This window comes from Drosophila teissieri, chromosome 2R (assembly GCF_016746235.2).
Source record: "Drosophila teissieri strain GT53w chromosome 2R, Prin_Dtei_1.1, whole genome shotgun sequence".
NCBI lineage: Eukaryota > Metazoa > Arthropoda > Insecta > Diptera > Drosophilidae > Drosophila > Drosophila teissieri.
Window position 1 is genome coordinate 12,639,920 of NC_053030.1, and position 18,899 is coordinate 12,658,818.

The window sequence follows — 18,899 nt, forward strand, 5'->3', positions numbered from 1 at the left end:
TATCATCTTCCATTCCCGCTTTTTGAAAAACACGCCAATTGGTCATGACTCCGACCTCCGTGGGGCCACAGAGATGTGTGTACGTCAATATATACTCGTATGTATGCAGTGTATCTGTGGATTGCAGTGCGTGTGTGTTTGTGTGCCTATTATTCGATTAACTCGAATCCCCCTGCAGCGGCAATATAACCTCTATACGAGTCACGGAGCTACGCCCTGCACCACGCACCAGGGCATCCTATCCCGACCAAAACGACCAGAAACCAGACCCAGCAGCAACTGGGTTCGGGCTAAAACCCGAAGTTCCGCACGGAAGGCAAAAGTTCAGCGAATGTGGCCAAAGAGGAGCGCAATCGGCGGCAGACAGGTGCAGGCTCCCACACAAACTCACAGATACCAAATACACACACACACTCGCACACACATTCAGGGGCATCCACTACAAACAACGAGCTCTGATTGAAACACCTTCCGTTTACCTCATCTCGTCAGCCGTCATCAACGCCACAGGAGATGCGATGACAGAAGGATTGGGAGCTGCAAACTGAATACAGACTACGGGAAACAGAAAGCAGAGCACGGGGATCTGCAACCGGAAGCTATGGTACTGTGTTTTGTACTTTCATGATTGTAATATATCATCTCTGTTTGTCTTAAGAGTAGTAACTAACTATTAAGTTAACTGAAAACCTTCAGTATACTTGTGCTTATCCGAAGATGCTACTTTAAAGGCAATAGTAAACATTTCTGATATTTTTTCGTTATTTATGCTTCTGAATAACATAACTTAACTATAAAATCTATGTTTAAAAACTGTATTTTTGTAGTAGTGCTATCGCTGATGTTTATTAGGATGAATAAAAAGTCCTAAGTGGAGCTAGACAAAGTTGTATTATTTGAAAACTACATAATGTATGAGCGATTCAACACTTACAAATGTTCCATAGTTGAATTAACATGTTTAATATGCCTTTTTTGTATGCGAGTAATACAGTATATAAACTGTCAAAGAAGATATCCTCTGATTAAACAATTTGCATTAATACCTCATTAATAATTACTTTAATTATTGTTTTCTATAAGCCATGATGAGCTGATTCCATGTGAAACTACGAGTAAACAGAGGGATTTGCTGAGTTCATAGCGGTCACCTCATGTATTGACGCACCAAAAACAAAAGGCGAAACTCCCCTTTTCGGATGGTTCATGGCTGAAAAGTCGGAACTCTGGAAAATTTGGAGAGCCGAAAATGCCACGTTCCAACCCCGTTGACCCCCGTCCCACGCAGCCAAGTCGCCGCCTTTGGCATCCAATGAAGCCGCAAAACTGCGGTTCGGCCTCCTCGCTCGGCTTTGTACCCTGTTTTCCCAACGCCAACCCTCTGCACCCCTCTAACCCCTCGCTACCCCTACGTAGCTACGTAGCGTGTCTGCCCTTTCGTAATGCCTGGTAACCCCTCTTAACCCCCCGCGCTGGAAGCCCCTAGTTCCCAACCCTCGGCGCTGCGCTTCGATGTGTTCAAAATGGCAAATTGCCACGCTAGGCGAGGGGGGATCGCAACGCTTGGGATCGGCGAGAGGGGAGGGGAGGGAATGGTTGGTTAGCTTCACGGACTGAACTGAACAACTGATGCAGCGAAATCAAATTCGTTTTGCGTGTTTCGCATAACGTCTGAGCTCCCCCTTCCCCCCCTTCTACCCCCCGATACACACCTTGGTGGAAGGAAATCGAAGCACCCTCCCCTCCTTGGGGCCACCGCCCCAAGTCTCCACAGCCACGTAACTCCTGGCCTCGTGTAAGTTCCAAAACGTGCCGAGGATTCGCTTGGTTAACGCTCATTTTGTTGTTCCCCAGCCTTATATGCACACCTATCGCTGTCCCTTTCGCTCGGGGGCCCTGCATCTCGCCTGCTTGGCTCTTCATTAATTTTAATGGGTATACACGACGCATAATACCTTCTTCGGATCGGGGATCAAAGTTGAGTTGAGACTGGCGTTCCTCCTCTTATTTTCGGCACTTATCGCCGCCACCGATCTCGCTCGAAAGTCGCCTCGAAAATTGCCAGCGTTTTGCCAGATTAGATTCGGACAATCCGGCTTTTATGGACACCCCAAAACTAATACGTTCTTAATTGGGAGTGATTTACGGCTAACGAGATTGGCACAATGCCAACAATTGGTGCTATAAAGCAGTGGAAACTTAAAAATTATAACACTTCTGGTGCATTTCAAAAGCATGGCTACATATTATGATGGATATTACACGAGATAATCCAAGAATCGGAAATATCTGAAAGTTTCGAATACTGAAACGAACTGAACAACAGATAATCTATTTTTAAGGTTTATATCTGAATAGTGTAACTAGTACCACAGCTAACAAATCTAAGTATACCAAATAATCTAAATATATATATAAATAATAATATCACTGATATAGGAAAGTATCAACACTCCATTGTTCTTTAAATCGACATTACGCATCGGCATACGGCATTTAGAATAGGTTTAGATCAACAAAAGCTTTAGAATTTAGTTTGCGTTTGGAATCTGAATGAAATATTCAAAATATGCCAATTAGCAACAAGTTATGGATCGATTATATGGCCCTACCCACCCGGCACTAATTGCATATGCATACGAGTATAATGAGTGCAATCCATTAGCATTAATAATTGTGCGCGACAAATTGAAAGCAGAGCTGCAAAAGTGCTGCAAAAATGCTACACACAGATACTATCAGTTACGTAAGCTAAGTAAGTGGAGTATAAAACACGTGATTAATTAGCATGTTTGTATTCGCGACAGCAAGGCAAATATTTGCGAAATTTGATAGCAAACTCAAGTTAAGCCACGTTTTCATTCCAAAGGTGCCAGCATTCAAAACAATACCAACAATACGCATTTAGAAACAATGGAATAGTTTTGGGCATTAGCCGTCTGCCGCGAAATTCGTCAACGACTTTGGGGTATTAACGTTTTGAGGTACTTATCGGGAAGATTGTGTGTCACTGGCGATAGACATTTGATTAATTGGTTTTTAATGCCAATGCACTTGAGAAAAATATGTTATAGCTATGAATTTTCTTTATGAAATGTGTTACTGTGCTGCATAGATCTTGAGATCTATAAATTTCTTGTATAGTGCAATCATCAAAAGCAAATACATTCAGTTTTAAAAACATTTTAAGCAGTTCTTGTAAACTTCCAGTTCGCTCTTTTAAGGAAAAGTAATATTATATTAAAGATTCTTCGGTTAATATCCAAGTTATAAGCATATAAGCAATGCTAGCCTGATCGTAAAAAAACCTAAAAACTACTGAAAATATTAGGAAAATGTTTCGAATTTGAGATTGCCAATATTTCGAAACTAGTGTTATTTATTTTGTAAGCTTTTACTTTAAATACTTCAAAAACATATGCAGCAAGAAGCCTTTTCTAAACAGGGGAAAGTATCTCTCGCCACATTTACAATTACGTTGGCCGTTAATTGAGTTGGCTAGCCAGGTGAGCCGGCAATAAAATGTTAGTTATTATTATAGTGTGTCAGCGAATCAGTTACATCAGCAGCGAGTGGGCAAATCAAACAGATAATAAATCATAGCGGCTAAGTGTTTTCAATTACCCAATTTACCAATCGCGAATCGCAAAGCCGGCACGTTCCCTCCAAAACAGTCACAAAGCAGCCACTACGAGTAATACTTAAATGCCACTTATCAGCGTGCCTTGTGCCGCGCACTAGTGCCTTTCCCGGGGGGTGGTGGGGGGTTGTGGGTGGTGGGTGGTCGAGGGGGCGGCACATGCCAAGGGCAGCGGTATGGGGCGATGCGAAAAGCTTTCAGGCAGTGGTAATGGCAACAGCAACAGCAACAAATACACTCTAAAGCTGATAAGTCTGTTTTCGCTAACGACGGCGAAAAGTCAAAAGTCCCGCTCCACCCCCTTTTCCCTCCGCTTTTCCCGGGGGTGCGCAGTAAAGTGCGACATTTTGCTGCTGATTAAGTGCCGTTCGTTTTTAATAAAAGTCCGACAAGCAAATAAAACAACACGTTGCCCGCAGAAGCGATGACAGCGTGTCAGCAAACCGCAAGAAACGTGAGTGCAGCAACATAACTCCAAAGGCTGCAAACTCCATTTTGTAAGGGGATAATGCTGTGGGTTTATAGATATTAAATATTTATTGTTGAGCTATAATGTTTGTAAATGAAAATCTTCGTAGATGCTCAAGTTAATTACAATATGTAACCTTCATAATCCCCAAATTCAACTTCAACTGCGGCATCCAATTTTCATCATGGTTTCCTAATGGACCAAAAGTAAGTTTCCTTAGTGGTTAGAGATAGCTTATAAACTTTTTACAAGCTTATCCTTATCACGCTGCCATCGCTGATCCCAATTCGCTGCTGCCGTTGGCTGGTGCACCTCACACACACACACACACACACTCACGGAATACACGCAGAGAAAAGAAGAAGCTCATAAGCTGGCGCTTACTGAGGCTTCCGCCTTCGGCTCGCCTTCGTCCTTGTGCACGTCCTCGTGAATCCTTGGCTTCGGCGGCAGTCGCCCTTGCAGAAGGTTACGCCGCTGGGCTGGAGCGAATGGGTGGAGCGGGGGTGGGTGGTTGTGTGGCACGTGTCCCGTTGTGTGGCAGCAACTGCGGCAGGACTCTGCGGCTTTGTGGGGGAGTCAGTGAGCACACTCGCGAAAAACTTATCTGTTCGATTGTTTCACATATATATAATTGGCAAAAGTGCGAATTGCAATCATATAAAATGCTTGGTTAACTTTATTTCATTTTTTAAGTATTTTTAAAAGTCAATCTTAATCTTAAAACAAAATCAAATCAACTTGCTATCTTCTAAATAAGCTAAGAACAAATGAAAGTACTTTTCAGTACAGATGCACATCTACTGCCCGTGTTTTTGGAAACCCTGTTTGATACTTCAAGTGTTTCAGTTCATTACTTGAAACCTTCGAACTGCTTAGTCCCGATTGTTCGCAGTGCAGCGCACAGTAGCGGCGACGAAGGGCTTTGGTTTAGCGTGCTGCCATATGTTTCCGGCAAGTGGTCGCCCACCGCCGCCCACTCCTTTATGGGCCATGAAAAGCGTTGAAATCCGCAATGCCAACAAGTAAACTGCGGGCCAAGCGGGGTTGGCAAGGCATCGGTGATTTGTGGACCCCAAGGCCGAGGATGGGGGAACTCACGAGGATGAGGGGCAGGACAGCACGATGCCACGATGCCACAATGGAACGATGGCTCTGTAATTCGAGCCGACTTCCTTGCAACGGGGGCGACACCTTCCTTCGACGTCAACGGCAAGCGCCCTGATTTATCCACAGCCCATAAAAAATATAAAGCCACACTCGCATTTGTTATACACTGTGTTCCATTTTTCATGTTTTTATTGTTTTCGAAAATCAGCTAATTTAACTTAGTGTGTGAGGGGTGTGTGTGTGTGTTTTTGTGTGTTTGTGTTTGGTTTTTGGATTACATTTCGAGGGTTTTGTCTAACAGTATTACATACAGATGTGCATACAATCAGATTTCTAAACATATATATGCGTTATATTTAAGTATTCATAGGTTTAATTAGTTAAGGTGTTCGAACAGTACAATATCCGCTTAAATAAGTCGAGCCTTTCGATCAAGGTGCTCGCTCGCATTTACAACTAGATATATATATAGTGTACATATATAATTCAATAATAGGAATAAATAAATATACAACAATCAGGAGTCGAGCCAAAGTGGTTATTGGAATAGCTGGAGGTCGGCTCGTGTCGATCCGAGGCCTTCAATTTGTTTTATTGCCTGGAAATTATGTTAATTTCTCGCCGATCATGAGGGATGCCGCCAACGGCGAACAGGGGTTGCAAACTATAGATACGGATAAACAATGGGGTGGATCTGCCACCAATGTACTTATTCTAGAAATCCAGCTATTCCTCCAAGAAACTCATATGATTCCGGGTTTCTGAGCTCCCCTTATAAACTTTATAATTCTTTCTTTGCTTAAAATATGTACAGACCATATACAAGATAACAAAAAACAAAAAATATCAGCTAAGAGCAAGTGGAGAATTAATGTACGAAAATCTAAAGCCTTTTTCGAGTGTACGAATATCGTAAATATAAGAAGAAGTTGTTTATCAATATTTGCATAATGCGTGTGTGTTTTGTGTCTGTGTGTATATATTACTAAATATTTCATTTGGTCGAAGCTCTAAAAAAATTAAAATTCATTTCCAAGTGCTGGGTGCTGTGTGCTTTTGCTTTTGCTTTTGCCTGGCTTCGATTTTGAAATTTATGTACAAAATTCGTGCTGCAATTAAACGTAACTCGCTTAAACAACTAATGCGACAGAGTATCTACAAGATATATATATCTATATATATATGTGTATATATTTATTTGGGGGTATATGTATAGAAATATACGCACTGTGGCAGTGCGAGTTTGTTGTTTTCATTATTCCGCTTTGTTTGCTTTTGTTTATTGTATATGCCCAAGTATTGTTTTGTATCTTTATGCCTGACACGCTCGCTCAAAGCGGCGCAAAATCGTTAAAATTTTATCGCCCCGATGAGGAACGTGAGTGTGTGCGAGTATATCGGGTCGGGTATCGGGCATCGGGCTGTATCTTTCGCTATACGCGAGTGTGTTCCTTTCGAAAAATCTAGCAGCTAGCCCAACACCAACACCAACACCACTACCATTACTATCACCACACCAACAGTACCACCACCGAATTTTCACACTTCGTGGCAGTTTTTCCGAAGGGTGTGGGCCAAGCACTTTCGGCACTGAGTGTTCTGTGTGTGTAATCAAATATTCCTGATGCGATTTCCGTTTTCGTATCAGTTTGTGGTTTTTCCTCTCCTCTTGCTTTTACTCGAAAACCGTTTTACTATCGCGCATTTAAAAATAATTCCGCTATTTATTAGTAGGTTTTATTTCATCGTTATTTCGTTCGTTCGGACTTTCCCCAAAAAGCAAAAGGCCAAACGAAGATCTATCTATTAAAGGCATGTGTTTGTGTTTGTGTTTTTGTTTTTGTGTTCGTGTGACCTTATCGCGGTTTAACACATATTTGCTGTTGATATTTTATAATTAATTTTGTTGTTGCTGTTTTGTCTGCCTTCGAAAATGCCAGCGAACGCCAGCGCTTTTGATTATTATTCTCCAATTCTCCGCCTCGCTTCTCTCTTTCTCTCGGCTGGGTTATTTATTAATGAATTTTGTTGCTGGCATTTTTGAAATTTGCTTGGATTATTTATTTAGTCGCGTACTAATTCGATTGCAAATGTTTGCATATATACTCGTACGTATGCAAATGATGCGGTTTTCGCATCCAACAGATACATTCCGCTGTGTAGATATTGCTTCGAGTTGTTCGGTTTAGTTCTAAGGCTTACGATCCATTCTACTGGTTGGTTGATTAAATTGCACTTCTTCTTCGGGAGCGAGGTTGGAACATTTTGTGCTACAGGAGTAGTTTGTTTATACGGTTGTTTTTCATCACCTCAGTTGTTGTCGGTATTTCGCAGATTCTCCAGCGGCGCCACAAGATACATTTGCGTTCCGCACAGCCAAAGAAACGCTGCAAAAGATACGAGAAGAGGAAGAGAACGAATGAAAATGTTATTCGCCTTTCTATGGGTGAAAATACAAAATGATGTAATGACCCTACTCGGCCGATGTTCATTAAAAGGCCAACCAAAACAGAAAAAACAACTAAAACCAAAACAAAATCAAAAAGCGAAAATTAAAACAAGAATGTTTGTCAAAGTCCAACGATACGACTACAAGATACTCAGTGTTTGTTGTCTAGGGTTTTCTCCATTGGAACAATTAGTTACAGGTAATTCACACATATTTCAAGTAAAACCTAAAGCATTTGTCATTTGAGTTTTGTGAAACTTAAAGACGGAATAGAAAATAAAATGCAGATGCTCAAACGGACGGACAGCGTTACGGACAGACATTCATTTCTGTCACACTGAAAACGTTTACACGAGCTCAAAATACCTTTAGTGCTCTACGACAAACGGGTATACAAAAAAACACAGAGAAGTCAAAACTCAGTGTAGTAACGTCTAAAATAAAAGCAAAGCGTCGTATGAATGACCGACCAAGACCGCTGTCGAGTGACGAACGACAAACAGAGCGAGATGGAGATGGGTGGCTGGTGGGGAAGAGAGAGAGATAGAGAAGGAGAGAGAGAGAAAGAGAGAGAGAGGGGGCGAGAGAGTAGTACGTGGAAGAAGATACATTATTTGTGTATAATGACTACTTGAGAAAAGCCAAAGCAGAAAAGGAACAACACAAACAACAAAAACAACATCGGCCAGAAAATCGAGGCAAAGAAAACGCAAAACACGAAATGTAATTTGTATAATTTGAGACTCAATTCCATCGAGTGTGGGAAATGCGCCAAAAAGAAAACCCATACAGCCAACTCATAAGGGAAGTGAAAAGCACAGCAGAACTAGCCATGTTCACGGGTTCAAGACAACTGGCTCTAAACGAAGAGTTTGTTTTGTTAATGTAGCGTGGAGTTGAAGAGGTCACAATGTATCGCTAAGCAGAAAAGCAATCAAAGGAGTAAACTTGGGCATTAGATCGACTGAACTAGGAGGTAAACAAATCACCTCAACTACTGACTGACCACCAAACATCTCACATTCCAGAAAACCCATTAAGAATCTAAGAATATAATATGTACATATAATGCAAAGAATAAAAAGCAATACTATGAAGTTTTGAAGAACTAAACTTAAGTTATTCACCAACCGATTCAACTAATTCAACTTATTTTTGGAATGTTGATGACTCTATATTCCGTGACACCAAAAATCCTTATTCTATAGAAATGCAGTGCAACACTCACCTTGTGACTAAGCGGAACTCGCCACCGGAGCATTGGCAATCTGTACGGGTGGCTTGGCCATGGATTCCGGAACGGCGGACACACTGGACACCGCGGATGGGATGGTCAGCAGGGTGCTGGCCGCCGAAACAGTGATGGGCGTCTCCTTGGGCTCTGGCCGCGACGCCACCGTGGTTGTGGTCGTTTTGGCCAACTCCGGGGACTTGGCCGCATTGGAACTGAGAACGGGCGGTGCCTCCTCGGCGAGAGCGGCGGCCTTGGCCTCGGCGCGAATATTCAAATTGGCCGCCACTTGATCGATGGTCGTGGGCTTCTTGGTCATGGCCCGCGGCGACGTGGCTGCACTGCATCCAGAGCTGCTGCTTGAGCTGCTGCTGCTGCTGCTGGTGTTGGGACTCAGTGATCCCGGATTGCTGGTGGACACCTTCAGCTTCTCATCGGCGCGAACCGTCAAGGGTTTGCTGATGCTGGCTGCTGTGCTGGCCGCTGCCGGCTGATTGCGGAAGGCCAAAGCCGATGGATTGGGTATGCTCCTGACCGAGGCATTCTGTGGCCTCACCACAGCATTGGCATTCTTGGGTTTGGCGCTACCACTTGGACTACCACTGCTGCTTCCACTGCCCGCTGCCTTGATGGAGATCTTCTCCCGGGCCGTGGCCGATTCCGAGAGCATATGCAGATTCTGGAGATCGTCGCCGTTGGTGGTGCCGTTCGAGTTGCCACCGCCGGCAGTGGTCGATGGGCCACCATTGCTGTTCGCCGATATATTCTGCTTGATTTTGTTTAAGGCTGCCTCCAAGCTGTTGCTTGTGCTGTTGTTGTTGTTATTATTATTGTTATTATTGTTGTTGTTATTATTATTATTGTTGTGGCCAGCGGGCGGTGAGCTGGGCGCCAATTTGGCGTTGTTGTTGCTCCTGCCCGGGTTAGCTGATAAATCAAGTATATCGGCATCCTTGGCTAATGCCGTTCCTGTTCCTGCTCCAGCTCCAGCTCCTGCTCCTGCTCCTCCCGCTGCACTGGTGGCCGATGTGGTGGCCGTGGCTGTTAGAGCCGCTTGCACTGCTGGCCGAAACTCGCGCAAACTCGTTTTGGACTTGTCCAGTGCGGCGGTGCCATTGGTTTTGCCTGGGCAGCCAGCTGCTGGCGGGGATTTCTTTGAATTGGCTTCCACCTTTGGGCTCGACTTTGATGGAAACGAGTGGAGCGGCTGTGGAGCGGCTGTGTTGCGCAGATTTATTAATGCAGGCGGTGATGTGCGATAAGCATTCGAGTTCGAGTTGGAGTTTGCGTTCGAGGAGCTGCCCTTGTTGTTCCGCTGGCCACTGAGCGCAACTGACAGCGGCGGCGACTTGACAATCGCCGGAATCGTGGTCATCGGCATGGGCAGCGGCAACGGCATTGGCATTGTCGGCATCTGGCAGCTCCGCTTGGCCGCGCCATGTCCGCCAGCCTGTTTGGGCAGAGCCGCTGGTGGTCCCATCAGGCGGGCACTGGACGATGCCGGCGGGCTTAGCGGTGGCATCGTTAGACCCTTGCCTCCTGCACTCTGCTTGTTCACCGGCAATCGCACTATTTCCAGCGCAGGCACATGGCTATTGGGCTCCGAGAAGGAATACACCGACGGTGTGGCTCTGGGCCGCGGCGTAATCGTCACTTGGCCCGTGCTGTTGGCCGGGCACAGCAGTGGCAGCGTTGGCTTGGCGCCCAGCTCGGGCAGGCCATAGGATCGCATCTGGGGATTGGGCAGAAAGGCGGCCGCCTGACTCTTGGCCTGGTTGCTCGTCTGCATGTGCAGCTTGGCCGCATAACTGCTGGCCATCGCCTGGGCCTGGCTCAATCTCGCCTGCTTGGCCGGATGCGATTCGTCCAGGGACAGGGATCGCTTGGGCATCTTGTTGGCCGCACTGGCAATCGAACTGGGTGTGGACTGGTAGCGTTGCATGTGGTACATGTTCCGGTGGCTTGGAGCCTGTGGCACCGCAAAGTGTCCGCTGTTCGGCTTGCGATTGTTGTTGCTGCTCAGCGGCGGTTTGGCGGGATTCGTTTTAGCCAGGCTCTGCTGTAGTACAGTCTGATGCGGTTGCTGTGGCACTTGCTGTTGCTGTTGCTTGGTCTTTCCGGGCACAGTTGAGCCCAGTGGAGCAGTTGGCGTTGTGCTGGGTGTATAGGCTTTGAATAAACTGGGCGGCAGAGGTGGCGATGTGGGCAAGGTTAGCTCCTTCATTTTTGGCAGCACCACAAACTGCTGCTGCTGTTGCTGCTGCTGCTGCTGTTGTTGTTGCTGCTGCTGTTGCTGCAGTTCTGGTTCGGCGGTGGGCGTGGGCGGTGGCGTGGGTGCTCCACCCACCACCAGGCTGTTGATACTCCGCGCCTCCTCGCCCAGTGTGCGATTTAGAGCCTCTGAAGTGCTGGTGCTGTCCAGTTTGAGCTTCTGCAGATCCAACTCTCCGCTGGCCAGCGAATGGGAGCGCTTGAAATCCAACTTATGATTGGGTTTGGCCGTAATCTTCACCTTCATTTTGCCATCGGTCTGCGAGCTGATCTCGGCGTGCAACTTCTTTCGCTTGCCATTCGCGTCCTTTGGCTCCTTGGAGTGCTTCTTCTTGCGCTTGCGATGGGAACTGGACGTGCTGGTCGATGTGCTGGCATCGGCGGTGCCCAGACTGCCGCTGGAACCATTGGTCGAACTGGAGCACGAGGACATGGGCGAGGCATTGGGACTGTATTTGCTATCGGGATTGGCTGCGCTGTGCGGCAAAGGCTGCTCGATGGGCTTGAGGCCAATGTTCTTGGCATAGGTCTCCAGATCGAGCTGTTGAGCTGATGAGGATGATGAGGAGCAGGAGGTATCCTCCAGTCGCGGACCCGCCGACAATGGCATACTCAGCTTGCTCTTCATGCTGTTCAGTTCGATCTTCAATTTGGGCAAATGGCCCACTCCCACTCCCTTGCGATTTGCCGTCTTCAGCTCGAAGTTCTCGGCATCCACGTAGGATTTGCCGAGTTGCGAGGGTGGAATGCTAACCACTATGTTGGTGTTGGCCTCCAGAGGCTGTTGTTCCCGTTCCCTCGGCAGCAGGAACTGCTCCTGTTCCGGTTCACTTTTAACTTTGGACACGGCGTAGTCACTGTACCGCATGTCGTTGCTTCGCAGACTTTTGAAGTTGCTCACCGGACTTTCTGGTTCCGCTTCCCGTTTGCTCGTCGTCAATCGTTTGTTTTTCGACGAGGGAGAAACTTTTGGCGGAGTCTTGCACCGCACCTTGGAACGCGGAGAGCCGGAGTCCATTTCCGATTCCAGGTCCTCGGCAAAGGTCACCGATTTGGCCGACTTGGAGCGACGCACCGAACGCTCCGGTTCAATGTCCTGGTTAATCCTGGATAGGTTGTTCTCATCGTTTTTTGCTTGCTCGCTGTCGTAAAGCAGAATCCGGTAGCAGAAGGCCATGGGCGATTCCTAAATACGGATGCGGATGCGGCGAGGGGAGAGATAGAAGGGAAAAAGGGCAGGTTGACAAGGGTGGAAAATTGAAAGTGGACATTGAACGCTAAACTGCCGGCACAATTGGATTGGGTTGCCCCCTTCCGCAAATCTATTGGATTATTGGGATGAACCGCAAAAAGGGACAATACACCACCGCCCCAAAACAGACGAAAAAAGGGCGTATTTAACACTTAAAACTGACCGATAATGATAAGATGGATATGTTTTCATAGTCTAACTTGGCAGTGGGATAACCGCAGATCGAGTCACAATTTTCAACCCTGTTTTCTCCCCTTACTGTTACGTAGTTTATGTGTTTTACTGAATCAAACAATTATCTATCTGAAAGATACATTTTAATGCACTAACTGACTAATGAAATTTAGCTTAACCCTCTTTCTAAAAGTGAATTTAAGGTTTTTAACTGTTTAACCCATTATCAATTGAAAAGTGCACTAAAGTTTCTCAAGATAGTTCTATTAGTACCCTAGCAGCATTTTTCTGATTGTGAGGGCATAATATTGAGTAAAACATCACTTACCCGGCTCCAGTTGTAGCAGTAGGCCACGTCCATCAGCGTGAAATTGGAGGGCAGTACCTCATCCTTGTAGGTCACCTCCACCTCCACCAAACTGTTGTCCGCCTCAATGTTGTACTTGGAGCAGAGGAACCTTTTCAGTAGCTCCACAGGTAATCCGGCGGCGCATTGCAGGTAAATAGTGGGAGGCACCTCGCCAGGACCACACTGGTGCAGCATGGCGGGATGGTATTCCAGGGACAAGCTGTTGAATATAGATACAAAATGAGGCAAGAAGTGGATTAGTTTCACCATTGTAACCATTGCATCCCTTTGGCTGAAACATACCTTATGAGTTCCGTGGTGGTGAAGAACTCCTGCTCATCAGTCGTCGGTTCATCCACCAAATCCTCGTGCTGCTCCTTGAAATCAGCCAGCTCCTTGCACTCCCTTTGATAGAGTCCCGGCACCAGCTTATAGATCAGTGATCGCAGCGTATCGTCCGATTTCAGATTCAATTCATTGATTTCCTTGCCTCCGCTGGCTTTGCAATCCGGACAGTAAACCGCTCGCAGCAGGTGCTTTAGTATGCAACTCCGGCAATCTGTTCAGAAATGATTGTATTTTGGGTTAGGAACTAGCCAAACTTATGCCTCCATGCCACCATTCTTAAGTAATACAAAAGATCTGCTCAGATACTTAACTTAAATGTACACAAATGTAAAATAATAGTAAAAAGTAAGTCGGTAAACGCTGTATGACAAAATCAGTTACTTATCCATTAAATTAAGATGAAAGTACATGCAGTTAAAGCAAGCTTTGTTTCTATATGTATATTACAGGTAGTCTATTGAAACTAAGACAACTTACAGGTGTGATAGCAGTAATCCACTGTGGTTGGTTCGATCATGTAGCCGCGACAAAGTCGGCACGTTATCAGATCATGGAACTGCCGGACATCCCGGGATGCTGGAGATGCCGGAGATGCCGGGGTTGTGGACTCCATAGCGACGTGTGGTTCCACTGGTTTCACTGCGTTGTGCGTGTTTTGCAGGTGCATCTTCCTGCCAATTGTCTGCCTCAATCCTTACTCTTAGCAGCCTCTCTCAATGGGGTCCTGGAAGGGGGACAAGGATCGGGGTTAGGACTCGACATATCCATGTTTGGCATGTGCTCAACAAGTGACACAAGTGTGACAACTGACGATGGCTAATCAACTATGTTGGGGTCTCTCTATAATTATGACGAGGGCACGAAGGGAACGGGGTAACAATGGCCAAGCGAAAAGTAGCAAAAAGACACCACAACTGTGAGAACCAACAGCCAGCACACAGTCCCATCAGCAGCAACATCACCATCACCATCATCGTCATCGTCATCATAATCATCATTGTTGTCGACATTTGTGGTTGTCGCTCGTCAACAAAAAAGCCACAGAGCCAGAGATATATCAACCGTGTATCTGTATCTTGTCCCAAAAGATACGGCAACGTCAGCACACTCGCACAATACAGAAAACTTTAGACTAGTAAGGCAGCCATCCATATCCATGAATCGGAACAATGTGCTTGCAGCTCACAAAAATATGAATAAAAAAAAAATGGAATAGTATAAAAAGCAAAACAGAACAGAACACAAAAGTAGCAACTTTGTGGGCGGGCGAAAAGTAAAGAGGGGGGGGTGGGGTCTTTGGTCTTTCGTACGCCCTTCGTGCCACAGAGGGCACCTACCGAGAGAAGCCGAGGAGAGCCGAGAGAAGCGCACAGAAAGCGATGTGCACTCGACGGTGTACTTGAAGCTAGTTTTAGCTTGGCGCCCCACCACCCCCCCCCCTCCGCCCCCTTCTCTGCCCCATCGCCTCGCACCCCTCAAAACTTGCCCATAAAACTACGAAAATTACGCTTTTGTGCCCTGCGCCACCAGTGGAAACTGAATTTTCATCATTATGGCGATGCCCTGACGATGATTGCGAGTTGATGGCAGGCAGCCGAGAGTTCAGGGCAAAGTTCAGGGCATAGTGGATCAGCAGGTTGTTCGGTTGCCTCCTAGGAAACAGGCAACTGGGAAAACTTCAAGATACTCTTGGGTCTATTGTGGAACACCTTGGGTTAGATACACATAGTATGTAACATGGAATAAGTAAGTCCAACTTTTGATAAGTTCCATAAAACTGTAAAACTCTATAACATATTTCGTTTAAATGTATATATTTCCATATATTTTTGACAAAAGGTGATTTACCAATGATGGTACTACCAACATAAAGAATAATAAACAATCCTTAAATGGATCGAACAAGACCTTCTTTACAAAACGTAAAACTTTCTCAAGTCATAAGACAATTGTAGAATACATTTTATTATGATACAACTGTTAGTCTCTAGAAAGTACAGCAAGACAATCTAATTATCATCAGTATGATAACTAATTGTGCGCACAGCAATTTGTTTTAGCTGAAAGCTTATTCTTAATTTGCATTAGAGATCCACGCATTTGCATAATTAAAAGCAAAATTGCGTGTAAACGATAATTTGTTCATCTTTATTCGCCTCAGTTCACTTAGTACGGCATGTAAGTTGAAGATTGTTAAATTGTGACTGAATTCGGCACTGCATAATTCATTATTCAACTAAGTATTCTTCGAATTGAAGCACTTCCTAATCCACAGCCACCCCAGCAAAGCCACCCATCGCATAGCGCAACCAAAAGTCGCATCGTTTCGCCCATTTTTTGTCTCCGTCGTTGCCTTTTGATTATTTTCGTTTGCCGCTCACGCGAAAATGGCACGCAAAGAGGAGGGTGCAATGGTGGGGCGCGGGGGAGGCAGAAGAACGGAGGCTGTGCTAGCAAAACAAAAATGCAAACAAAACAAAAACAAAAGGCCGAACGGCTTGAACTAAAGTTGGGCAGAAAAGTGGGTGGTTGGCGTTCGTGTGCCTACGCCCACTCAGCTGGAAAATGACAGTCCAATGTTTGATGACGCTGTTAAATTGATGACGTCGCTGGCGAGCGCTTTTCTTGATTTTTTGATTTTCCTTTGCACGCTTTCTGTTTATACGCCGCAATTTCGTAAAAGGCGCGCACTCACACCAACACACACACCTACACCCACACACACACATGGTCGCAGCTTGAAAGTGTCGGCAATGCAATAACAACAATAACAGTTAGACCGGCACGGGCGCCCGCAGGGTGGCTACACACATACATTCTGCCCATTTCTCTCCCACTCTCTATCTCAACATCGCTCAAACACACACACACACACACACGCAACAAGCTGGCTGTCCGAAAAATGAACTCACAAAAAAAGTCGAAAACATGGACGAAAATCTACGTAAAATCGCAACAACACTGGGGATACGATTTTTCCGCGGCCGCGTCCAGAGTTCAACTGAAATCCAATTCGAGAAATCCCGACTGCCACTTGCGCGCTCAATTCGCCGTTAAGCGAGAGCGCACGACACACACAAAATTGTATCTATTCGCCGCGGCGAGAGAGACGACAAACAAACTTTCTACTTTTGCGCGGGCGCATTTTCGCCGACAGACGACGTTTTCGCCGCACGACGAAAATTCCAATACGCGGCGAGAATAACACGCACGCACACCAGAGCATTTGTGTTTACAAAATTTTCACCCATACATGTGAGAGGGAAAATTTCATGTTCCCTTTTCTTTTTGGTTTTTATTTCCCGCATACGTACTCAAAGCAATTGCGTTGTTACTTGAAGAGTTTTCCTCTGTAGCATTTTCTGTTTGGATTTTCCATTAAACTAAATCCATTCGCCGACACCGACACACACGCGCTTTCGATTACTCCACTGCCTTCACGTCTTCTTCTTCTGTCACTTCAGCTGCTGTTATCGATTTCTCGTACACGCACAGATTTTCGCTGCCTCTTTGTCGCACACTCTCGCGCTCTCTCCCTCTCGCACTCGTTTGAGCTCGCGCCACGACAAAAATATATTCTCCGTTCCGTTTCACAAAGTGCACGGCACGAAAAGTTTCCACAGACTGATTCTGATTAGACCTGCTGGCGCTGTCGCTGCCCAAAATCGCTCTGCTTTTACGTTTACGCGAAAGAGCAAGAGAGAAGCGAAACGAGAGATTCACGAGAGAGCCGCACGAGTGAAACACGAGAGAACAAGAACAACAACCACTGGCCTACCGCATCGCTGCGCGAGCGAGATGACAAGTGAGGGGCGCTCGGCAACAGCAGGCTATCTGCGTCGCACTCGCACAAATTGAGCTTACGCTGTGACTGTGTGGGTGGCGTCGTTTCTAATTGAATCCAACTGTCAAATGAGAGAGATTAACGCACATATTCGTATGTATGTGCGTGCAGTGTGCCCGTGTATTGGCCTTGGCGTTTATAATTAACACAAAAATGCCCGTTTTCGCAGATTTTTTCTCCTTTTTTTTTTGTTGGTCTGCCGTTCGCATTTCATTTTGTTGAAATCCGCGACGAACCTGTTTTTGGCCATATGCAAAGTGCGTTTCTCTCGCATCATTTGCCGCCTCTTGATTTCCGATGCAAAAAAGGGGGAAAACGGTAAAACAAAATACAAAAATTTGCATCTCAAAGGATTTAGGCATTGTCCTTTCACAGAAAGTGTTTTTATGCACGACTCTAGCTTAGAGCAAAAAGGGGATAGAAAAAAGTATCGCGAGTTTTAATGACAATTCCGCAAATACACCCCATTTTTCACGCATCCTACAAGCTTAACGCCTTCTATATCTTGTAATTTTATTACGGTCTATACATACATATAGACATACATATGTACATATGTATAAACTGGTGTGTTTTACTACGCCTAAATGCAATCGCAATGGAATCAGTACTGGTAGCAGGGATCAGATATTTTGCAGGTTGTTTCAGCAATTATTACGATCCTTTGAAAATAGGAGCTAGGCCACATTTGCCACAGAAAGAGCTGGTCTTATCAATTTAAAAATCCGATGGGCACTGGACCATTAGATACTCGATACTCAAGTAGAGAAAGTGAGGCGTGAAGCAGATATGCAAGTAAAAAAGTAAACCAGCTCCATATTGGGTCAATTTTTGTGCCATTTATCTCATCTTTCAAAACAATTTCATACATTTGAAGTTAACTTGTTAGTACGTTAATGAGAAAATGTGGAAAACACATTGGAAATCTAAAAGGAAAAAGGTACACTAGATTCGGTGAAAAGTATGTTATAGGTAGAGCCAAGCGCAAATGGATTTAGAAATAGACCTACTTGATGTAGTTTTTGGTCATGTTGGTCCTGTAAATTTCTATCTTTATGTCAAAAACATTTTGGCCACGCCCATGCTAACGCCCACAAGCCGCAAATTGCAGTCTCTTCCATAATTTTATTATTTCTTTTACTTTTTTATCTATTGATATGCTTTGTAATGATTCATAATAGGTATCTGCTAGTTGAGGAATTCAATTTAGCGTTATCTGGTGTGCTTTTAATAGCATTATTAACGGGATGTCCATGAATTCATTGCATGCAAATGCAAATGAATTTACCATTGATTGTACTGATCCATGAAATTAACCAAAACTTACACGCATCAAATGTTTATTGCAGAGAAAAGGCTTATAAGAGATAACTGATTAGAATTACAAAGGCTTTAAAATTCGTACTTCATATTCGCTACTTCCTAAAACAACGCTTTTATAAATACATATGTTATAAGAAACAGTTATTTACTAGAGGTATAACATAGCAATATTTATTTAATGATCTTATCCACCTTGTCAAAAAGAGTGCATAAATATATTTCATTTGTTAAATTGCAGCGTTAAAACACCCATCGTTTTGTAGTTTGGAGACAACGTTCTACGAATAAAATGTTTGTGATAAATAGTAGTCATAATTACATAATTATCATTTGAACTTAAACTCATTTGAACTACGCTTAAATACGTCTCAGTGTAGATATTACCGATTTTAAACCGTTCCGGTCTGTAAATTTCGAATGTTTATACGAATCCAATACT

At 44.8% G+C, this 18,899-nt stretch overlaps 1 protein-coding gene across 1 annotated transcript; it reads right to left on the minus strand.

Moving 5' to 3' along the window:
* Window positions 1-7,256: 7,256 nt before the first annotated feature.
* LOC122613474 (protein suppressor 2 of zeste) lies at window positions 7,257-16,901 on the minus strand. The gene is made up of 6 exons (XM_043787671.1): window positions 16,608-16,901; window positions 13,771-14,017; window positions 13,249-13,504; window positions 12,925-13,165; window positions 8,897-12,356; window positions 7,257-7,606 (listed from the first exon to the last, which is right to left on the minus strand). The coding sequence occupies exons 2-5, from the start codon at window positions 13,958-13,960 to the stop codon at window positions 8,904-8,906; spliced, it is 4,140 nt and encodes a 1,379-aa protein (XP_043643606.1). The 5' UTR covers window positions 13,961-14,017; window positions 16,608-16,901; the 3' UTR covers window positions 7,257-7,606; window positions 8,897-8,903.
* Between the last annotated feature and the right edge of the window lie 1,998 nt (window positions 16,902-18,899).